Source organism: Callorhinus ursinus, unplaced genomic scaffold (assembly GCF_003265705.2).
Source record: "Callorhinus ursinus isolate GAN/ISIS: 27379988/994484 unplaced genomic scaffold, GSC_fseal_2.0 scaffold18, whole genome shotgun sequence".
Classification (NCBI taxonomy): Eukaryota; Metazoa; Chordata; class Mammalia; order Carnivora; family Otariidae; genus Callorhinus; species Callorhinus ursinus.
In genome coordinates, this window is record NW_027397080.1 from 30,557,394 (window position 1) to 30,567,309 (window position 9,916).

At 48.3% G+C, this 9,916-nt stretch overlaps 1 protein-coding gene across 1 annotated transcript; it reads left to right on the plus strand.

The window, feature by feature from the left end:
• The first annotated feature begins 7,582 nt into the window (after positions 1-7,582).
• Positions 7,583-8,082, plus strand: LOC112812194 (large ribosomal subunit protein eL21-like). Its single transcript, XM_073903629.1, has one exon. It carries the CDS (start codon positions 7,600-7,602, stop codon positions 8,080-8,082), a length of 483 nt encoding a protein of 160 aa, XP_073759730.1. The 5' UTR covers positions 7,583-7,599.
• Positions 8,083-9,916: the final 1,834 nt, after the last annotated feature.

Sequence of the window (9,916 nt, forward strand, 5' to 3'; positions counted from 1 at the left end):
GTGGGCATCAGGGGTGCCTGGCTGGCTGTCGGTAGATCATGCAACTCTTGATCTCAGAGTTGTGGATTTGAGCCCCACGTTGGGTGTAGAGATCACTTAAAAATAAAATCTTAAAAAAAAAAAAGAAGAAGAAGAAGAAGGATGTGCGTCAGCAGGCTTTTCTCATGTCCGCACTGAAACAGAGACCAACATTTGAGAGGCCCACCCTGGAGTGGTTGGGGATCCCTCGCCCCTCAGCTTGCAACCACAGGCACCTGTTAGGCTGCCAGGCGTGGGGCAGGGAACTCTGGAGTAGGGGCCAATGGAACATCTAACACGAGTTCGGAAGATGCTCAAGTCCCAACACCCAAAACCTCAGCCCAAGGGGTCTCCTTTGGTGAGGCTGCTGGGATGCACCCCAATGCACCCCCTTCTTCTTGCTGACTTGTTCCCTAGGCCAGTCCCAGGGACCCGAAGGGTCAGCGAGAAAGTGGCTGGAGCACAGGACTTGGAGTTGAGTTCCCACTTGTCCACTAAGAGGCTGTGTGTCAGAGCACACTCTCTGGTCTCAGTTTCCTAACCAGGCCCTCCAGCCTCCCTGGTTGTTTCTGAGGCGCAAACAAAATGAAAGCTGTGTTGTGTCCTCGTTGGAGAGTGTGTGTTTGTGAGGAGCAGAAATGCAATTAAATCGGCTCCATGGAGGCCTCATGGGGAATTTCTGTGGAAGCCGAGGGCGGGCGTCCAGCCGTCACCAGCGGCTCATTGCCCACAGCCCTCAGCCACACTGACCCTCCCTCTCTCTGCACAGCACCTGTCTCCGGAAGGACCTGATGTCTGCAACCTGAGCGTCCACTCGTGGGAGGCCCGGGGTTGCCCGTGCCGGCTCCCTCTGAATGGCCTAGGTCCTCAGATGTCAGTGGGGCTCTAGAGGGGCATCTGAATGGCCGGCCTGTCCCTTTCAGCTGGGGGGAGGCAGGCCCCTGGTAACAAGAGGGTGGATAGGAAGAGTTGGGCATCTGTCAGCCAGGTGTGAAGGTGCTTTGATATTCAGAAAATGGTGGAGGCAGGAGGGACCACAGCCCAGGGCAGTCCCACGCCCGCCTTCCTGTGTGAATAAGAACAGGAGTTCAGGGACATGCGCTGTGGTGGTTGTAACTTACCCCGAGACCTTTATGGGTTCCCCGTACCTCAGTTTACCAATGTGAAAAATGGGAGGAAAGCTCTCCAAGGGGCCCCGCCATCCTCAGAGTGGCCACTGGGGGGCAACAACTCGTCTGCAAACCCAGCCCACCTGCTCAGCACGGCCGTCCGTCTGCAGCGAAACCTTTGCTTTCCTTAGTTTTCCACAAAATGGCACCAACACAGAAGGCCTTGTGGAAAGTTCCGGCACTGACGAGAGAAACACCCGCTGAGAGCACCCTGGAACTGCTAACGGGCTGTGTCTGAGGGATGTTGTGTTACTCACGACTGCTCTCGAGGACCTTGAAGGCACACAAGCCCCATCCTGGAATGTTGGAATTGGGATTCAGGGCCTGCCAAGGGGGTCTTCCCGCTTCTGCTCCCAGACCGGCCGCGTCTGGCCCCGAGGGGGCGGCCGCCCGTGGCTTTTGTCCAGTGACAGCGTGAAGCTGGTTTTGAGGCTGTTTGAGGAGCAGAGTCTCTGTGCTGTCCCTGAGATAGGATGTGCCCTGGGACCTTCCACCACTGCTGGGGGGAAAAGCTGGGGGGAAACAAAATTGACCCCAGCAATTTACTTCAAAAAGTGTTCACGAGGACACTCTGAGGGAAATAACGTCAGCCTGAAATTAATACCGCCTGAAGCCTTTTAAGTTTTCTTCTTGGGTGTTTTTGTTTGTTTTCGTTTTTAAACTAAATTCAGCTAGATTCCTGGTGTGTGTTGTTTGTAACAGTGAACAGCTGGGATCATAAATTAACAGTAAAGCAGTAACACAATTAGACAGTAATATTTATAGTTTCCGGAGAAGTTGTAAAAATGTCAGTGGATGATGAAAAACTTTCATTTTCAACCTTTTGATACAATTAAAACACAATTTAATTGACCACAGAAAAGTGGAAAAATTGATCATGCTAGAAGATTCCAGATTTTTCCTTCTTTCTTTTGTTGTGTGTGTGTGTGTTTTTCTCACTACAGAGGTAATGCTCGTTCATGAGTCAGGAAAATGTCATACTCTAACCCACCCAAGAAGACTCTTTGATTTAAATCCTTGGTGTGGAAACTTCCGGATCTCTTTGTACACGCACACACAAATGTCATGCCCGCCCGGTCTTCAGATGAATTCTTTAGGGTTAGACATTTGCAAAATTCCCATTTTCTTGCTACATCAAAACTGAGCAAGCCTAATGGGCTGAAACATACTAAGGTGTTTAAAAACTTTTATAGAAAAATATAGTAATAATAAAAAATAAAAACTTCAATAGAAGAATTTTACCTGCAAGCGTTGCAGGGTGGACAGCCCCTCCCAGGGTCACTTCCTGGTCTCTCCCTCTCATTTCTGCTGCCTCAGGCCCGAGGCCTCCCCTCCCCCAGGAGCCCCTGGAAGGCCCTGGACAGTGAGGAGGCCAAAGCTCCCAGCCGGGCTGGTGAGCAGGTTGGCCAGGCCGGATGGCTGTGGACACCTCCCTAAAAAGACAACTCGTGCCACCCCGTCTGCCCCAGCCTCCCCTTCTTTTCCAGCTCCCACCCCTCCCACTGCTGTGCCCAGCAAGCTCCGTCCCTGGCACCCCCCCCCCACATGCTCACGTGGCAGTGACAGGTGCCCCTGCCTCCCGCCGCCTCCTGTGACTCCCAGGAGTGTGGCCGTGGCCTGGTGGGGCCCCGGGAACACTAGCGTGTGAGTGAGTTTCTGGTCAGACCAGCGGCTTCCTGCCTTCCTCGAGCTCCCTCCCAAACCCTTGGGCCTCGGTGAGAAACCACACGTAGTGCCAGGGAGGGCCCGTGACCTGGAAATACGAGTCAGTGTCCTCACGGGTCTATAAGAGGTGCGGGGGAAATAAGCTTGCTCAGGAGCAAGTGTGCCTGAAACTGAGGTTTTTGTCCTCATAGTTGCTCCCTGAGTGCTGAAAGCCATGACGTTTTTTTGGACCTTTCCCACCCCTGGTGGGAGCATTGCCTGATCTTCCTCCCCGCCCCAAAGGGAGGTATCACAGGACAGTGGAAAGACACAGAATCCCAGTTCTATCCCTGAGGCACTCTGGGCCTCAATTTCCCTGCCTCGAATTTGGGAGTCAGAGTCCCCACCACATGGCACTGCTGTGAGGCTCAAGGGGAAATGAGGTCTATGGGAACTTTCGGTAACTTTTGAAGCACAACACAAATGTGAGTGACCCTTATAATTAACACGCCCGCAGAAGCTGGGTCAGCGCTGAGCCCCCACCAGCCTCACTCCCTGCACTTGGAGCTGTGCCCTGGGCCCTTGTCTGAATCTGCCAGTGGCCCAGGGCGGCTGGAGGGAGCATGAGGCTCATCGGCCCAGGAATCCACTGGAGAGGATTCTGGAGACCACCATGATTCTACCTTGGATGACAGGCCATCCCTCCTCCACAGCGCATCCTTCCTAGCGCCATTCTGCAAGCTCTTCTCCCAATCCACAGATGACTCTGCCCTGAACAGGATCACATAGCAATGGCCCCAACCCTGGAATTGCAGATCAGGGCAAAACGGTGAAGCAGCCCACCACAGTGTTACCTGAGACAGCCAGGGTCATCTCAAGCTCATTGTCAATCTCTGGGGCAAAACAGAAGATGGCCTGGTGGCTTTTCTGGTGATGTGGGTGGAGAAGCACAGCAAAAAAGAACAGAAGCCTGTGCCCTACATTCAGTGTGGTGAGAATCGTATGTGCAAAGGCCCTGTGGTTGCAATATATTTGGTATGTCTGAAGAACACTATAGCCCGAGTTCAGAAGCAAAAGGGACAGATGATACTACATCAAAAACAAATGATGTAATGCATGGTGATTAACATAACAATAAAAAATTAAAAAAAAAAAAGGGACAGATGATATCCAGGAAGTAATCAGGGGCCAAATGGTAGAGACCACAATTAGGCCTTGGTATTTGGTTGAAGTGTAATGGGAAACCATTGGAGGGTTTTGAGTAGGAAAGTGACATGATGAGATTCATATTTCTTAAGGTATTAATAATAATTAATAAAGAGTAATGAACACCCATGTGTCCACCATACACTTTAAGCAATACATCATCGTAGATACAAGTGAAATCCCTGTGTTCCCCTCCGTCTCTCCCATAATGAACACCACCACTGTTCTGAATTTGATGTTTTTCTTATGAATCACCTTTACTGTGTATTATACCACCTCAAGATTATATATGTACATAATTATTTTGTTATTGTTCAACTTTTTCTTTAAAGATTTTATTCTTAAGCAATCTCTGCACCCAACATGGGGCTCGAACTCACGACCCCAAGATCAAGCCTGAACCAGCCAGGTGCCCCTATGATTGTTCAACTTTTTAGAAATAATATTACACTATATATTTTTCCTGCTATTTGCTTTTATGGCTCATCATGCTCGTGAACGTCTCCCATGTTGATATGTGTGGTTCTGGTTCATTCATTCTTTCCTACTCTACTACCTAGATGATAATTGTACATTATCCTGTTCCCAGACGCTTAGGATGTTTCCCGTATGTTTCAAGCCCAGGTAATTCTGATGCGAACACTCTTGTCTCTGGTGCATACATCAAGCTTCTCTAGGGTAAACTCCTACGAGTGGGGTTTCTAGGTCATAGAACATGCACGTGTTCCATATTATAGGTATCAATCACCAAGCTGCTTTCATTGACAATCCTACCAGCAGAGGATGAAGATGGCCCCTGTCTTCAGCAGTTCTTGATATTGTCAGACTTTTTGAAGTTTGTGCCAGGCTAGGGGTGTGAAACGGCACCTTATTGTGGTTTTCATTTTCATTACCTTCATTACTAGTGAGAGCGAGCCTTTTCATGCATGTATTGGCATTCCCGTTTCCTCCCCTGTAAATTGTCAGCTTGTCCCTGTTTATGATTTTTCTTGTAGGTTGCTAGTCCTTTTCTTGCTGCGTTTTAGGAATTTTTTCTGTAGTCTAGGGTGCCTGGGTGGCTCAGTTGGTTAAGCGACTGCCTTCGGCTCAGGTCATGATCCCGGAATCCCGGGATCAAGTCCCACATCGGGCTCCCTGCTCAGCAAGGAGTCTGCTTCTCCCTCTGACTCTACCCGCTCTTGGGCTCTCTTTCTCACGCGCTCTCTCTCACAAATAAATAAATAAAATCTTAAAAAAAAAAAAGGGAAACATTTAAAAAAAGGAATTTTTTCTGTAGTCTAGATTCATTCATTCAGCACATTGTCACTGAGCACCCTTAGACGCCAGCTACTCTTCTCAGGTATTTGGAATAGTTTCTTGGGAAGGACAGTCTTCATGGAGCCTTTGTCTTCCCCAGTGAACACCTAGTCTTCTATCCCCTGCATTTTCCGAAAACTGCTCATAGTTACAGGCTTAATTAGATTCAGGCTCAGAAAAAAATTCTCTTTTGCAGCTCGTCTTAGACTGACACTGCTGTGTACGCCAAGAGGCACAGAATGTTAGCTTATTTCATGTGGAGTGATGTTAATACTGCTGAGTATCTCCAAAGGTGGCCGGCGCAACCAGGCTGTTGGGCAAAGACCTTCTCAACCTTCCACCTACAGGTGCTAGGAGCTGATGAGGATCATCACCTGGGTCCACCTCTCCACTGCGGTTGCCAAACGATTCCTGTTGAATTTACCAGCTGGAATTGCTCCAAGAAGAATTTCCATTCACCAACTGTAGTGGATTGAATGGTGCCCCCTCCAAAAAAGGTATATCCACCCAGAAAACTGTGAATGTGACCTTAGTTGAAAAAAAGGATCTTTGCAGATGCCATTAAGGACTTTTAATTTTATTTTAATGAGGGATTCTGAGATGAGATCATCCTGGATTGTCGGGTGGGCCCTAGAGCCGATGACAAGTGTTGTAAGAGACAGACGGAGGGACACAGACACAGAGAGCAGAGAAGTGAAGACAGAGGCAGAGATTGGGGACCGGCAGCCCTGGGCAAGAAGAGCCTGGAGGCATCAGAGTTGACAGAAACAGGGAAGGTCTCTCTCCTAGAGGCCTGGGGGGACCTTGGCCCGGCCAATACCTTAATTTCGGATTTATGGTTTCCAGAACTGTGGAAAAAAAATACATTTCTGTTCTTTTAAGCCAGGCAGTTTGTGGTCATTGGCTACAGCAGCCCAGAACCCACTATGAGATTTCTCCAAAATACAATTTGGACAGAAAAGGCAGGACAAACACCTGCTTCTTCTCCTCTGTTTTCACTTTATAGAATAATAAGTTGTTCCCCTAGCAACCTCCAAAGTTGACCAGTGAGTTTTCTTTCATTGTTTTAGCACCATATGAGCTCATGAATTTTCTGTATATTTGATATGTTTTGATCCATTGCAGTTTTATTCTTTCTCTGATTTTTTCTTTTTTTTGATGCTTAGGTTGTCCCAAGAGCCCGTTCCAGATGGCCCCTGTGTCTTTTGGGCATGACTCCAGTAGTTTTAGGTAAATTTCTTGTTTTCTGGCCTAAAAAGATACCCCAGACCCATCCTGTATATCCTTGCCCCAGATCTGGACTCGGCATCTCTCCAAGGAGCCCTGGTTCCTCATGGTGGGAAAGAGAGAGACCACTGTCCAGGCACAAGGTGTCCATTGTTGCTGCTCATGGTTGTTTCCAGGCCTGAGAAGTACATAAGGCTATAAAATACAAGCCCTTTAGAAAAAGAATTTATCAAGTCACGCTGATATTTCCAATTCGAATTTAAAATTACAGGGTTTTTACTTAGCTTTTTGCTTTTATATTTGGATCTCTGTTATATTATCCTGAAAATCTTGTTACTGAGGGCATAAACATAATTATGTCCATATAGTAACATAGTGTAGCAATTACACACAGGTGGGCATACATCTTCAAAGTAACAATACTTGTACTGACCAGATACTGACAAGATTCCTGAGTACTGTTTGGATTTCTCTGCAGTTCTTCTTGTCCTTAGGACACACCTACCCCACTAGGTGTGATAGTAAAATCACCATGTTTAAAGATAACTTGGATGGGACGCCTGGCTGGTTCAGTCGGTGGAGCATGGAGCTCTGGATCCCAGGGTCATGAATTCAAGCCCCACATTAGGTGTAGAGATTGCTTAAAAAATAAAAATCTTTAAAATAAATAAATAAATAAATAACTTGGGTGGGGGCCTGGCTGGCTCAGTTGGTAGATCGTGCAACTCTTGAACTCGGGGTTGTAGGTTGGAGTCCCATGTTGGGTGTAGGGATTACTTAAAAATAAAATCTTTAAAAAAATAAATTAGGGGTGCCTGGGTGGCTCAGCTGGTTAAGTGTCTGGCTCAGGCCGTGATGTCAGGGTCCTGGGATAGAGCCCCACATTGGGCTTTATGCTCAGTGGGGAATCTACTTCTCCCTCTGACCCTCCTGCCTCTCGCGCTCCCCCTCTCTCAGATAAATGAATAAAATCTTTTAAAAAATAAAATTAGTAAATTGCCTTTCAGCTGGAACCACCATCTTCCAGTAATTTGCCAAAATGACCAACACAAAGGGAAAGAGGAGAGGTACCCGCTACATCTTCTCTAGACCTTTTAGAAAACATGGAGTTGTTCCTTTGGCCACATACATGCGAATCTATAAGAAAGGTGGTATTGTGGACATCAAGGGAATGGGCACTGTTCAAAAAGGAATGCCCCGCAAATGTTACCACGGCAAAACTGGAAGAGTCTACAATGTTGCTCAGCATGCTGTTGGCAGTGTTGTAAACAAACAAGTTAAGGGCAAGATTCTTGCCAAGAGAATTAATGTACGCATTGAGCATATTAAACACGCAAAGAGCCGAGACAGCTTCCTGAAGCGTGTGAAGGAAAATGATCAGAAAAAGAAGGGAGCCAAAGAGAAAGGTCCTTGGGTTCAGCTGAAGCGCCAGCCGGCCCCACCCAGAGCAGCCCACTGTGTGAGAACTAATGCAAAGGAGCCCGAACTGCTGGAACCCATTCCCTATGAATTCATGGCATGATAAATGTCAAGAAAATAAAAGACCTCAAGACTAAAAAAATAAATAAATAAAATAAAATTAGTAAATTAAAATAACTTGGAAAAATTCTTCTCTGTGTATGCTAACAACTCAATATACAACTATTCGGTCATTGTACTATGTTTTCACATTTTAAGTTAAGTTTTAGGGATTTAAAAAGATCTTTAAAATTTAATTTTGTTTTATAAGGATGTAAAACAGGGGGCGTCTGGGTGGCTCAGATGGTTATGCATCTGTCTTCGGCTCAGGTCACGATCCCGGGGTCCTGGGATCGAGCCCCATGTTAGGCTCCGGGCTCAGCGAGGAGCCTGCCTCTCCCTCTCGCTCTGCCTCTCCCCCAGCTCATGCTCTCTCTCTGTATCTCTGTGTCTCAAATGAATAAATATAAAAAGGGATGTAAAAAGGAAGTTTCCAAAGTTAAAACTACCGAACAGGGTGCGCTCAGAAAAGCCCAACTTCCAGCCCCGTCCTCCACTCTTCTTCTGCCTCCCCTTTTAGGTAACCATTATAATTAATTTTTGGTTCATTTTCCCCTTGTTTTTGAGCACAGACAGGCATGTGTAATCCTGTTTATGTCTTCGTTCACTTGTTTACATAAACCCCTGGGCTGCGCTGCTCACTGTCTCCACTCCAGTTCATCGCAGAGCCTCGTTGCTGGGGGAGAGGATGAATCTTACCACAGCGAATGCCATTTCCTGGCTGAGCATCCTGCAGCAGCCGCCCATCATCACCCACAGGAGAAGATCCAAAACACCTCAGTGGTACAGAGGTGCTAGTGTGCCTGACCTCCCCCCTACCCCCTTTCCCTGCCGGCTCCCTTGAACCTGCTCCTCCAGCGGCACCAAACTCTCCCTCCCTTGTGTTTTCCCTTCAGCACAAGCTACCACCCCTCCCAGCACCCCCCACTCCCGCTTGCGGCGCCCCTTGCCTTCCCGCTGGGCTCCCCAGGTGAACTCCTTCAACCCAGGCCAAGCACCAGCCCCTCTGCGGAGGTCACACACAGTTGTTCTTTCCGGGAGAGGGTGATGGGTTAGCTCAAGGTCTGTCCTGCTCACGGGACTTGAGCTCCCAGTGTAGAAACCATCCCTCCCGCCCCATCTCTGTGGCCCAGTCCTCAGCTCCACGCCTGGCAAGTGGCAGGTGCTTTACAAAGCTTGGATAAATGAAAGGGAAGCCTTCTGTAGCTAAAACAACTTGGATACAAAAGACCTGTCTTCAGATCCTGGCTCTACCATCTTTTCCCTGGGAGATGGTGGGCGAGTCACCGGGCTGTCCTGCATCTTGGCTTCTGTTTCAGTAAACTGGGGGAAATGCAGCTCCGCTGAGGGGTAAAGGAAGTCAGAGGTTAAGGATGACAGTGTGTGCGGGAACAAAGCCAGTAAGGAGAGTGGACAAAGGAACTGGGAAGGACATGGGGGGCTGGGCCGGAGACGGGAGAGTCGAAGAGCCAGTGGTGAGAAAGGGGCCTTAGTCAAAAACACGCATCAGTGTACCCAAACCTCAGCGATTATCGCAGTAAGTGATGATGACAGTAAGCGGCAGAACTGGCCCTTGAACCCAGCTCTACTGACAAGGCCCAGCCACCATCTGACTGATGAGGACGAGATCTGCACCATCTCTCCTGGGAGCCTGCAATCCTGCTCCTCTATTTTTCCTTTGCTCACACAGCCTGGCTAGGGCTCCAGGCCTCCCCACCGACAAGTTCCCAAGGTAAGACTCTCTCCTTTTTCCTAAACTTGGTCCTGGAACCCCTCCCACCTTGATCTCTGTCCCATCGCCGGTGTCCCTGGGGGGATGGCAAAGAAGGCATATTCAG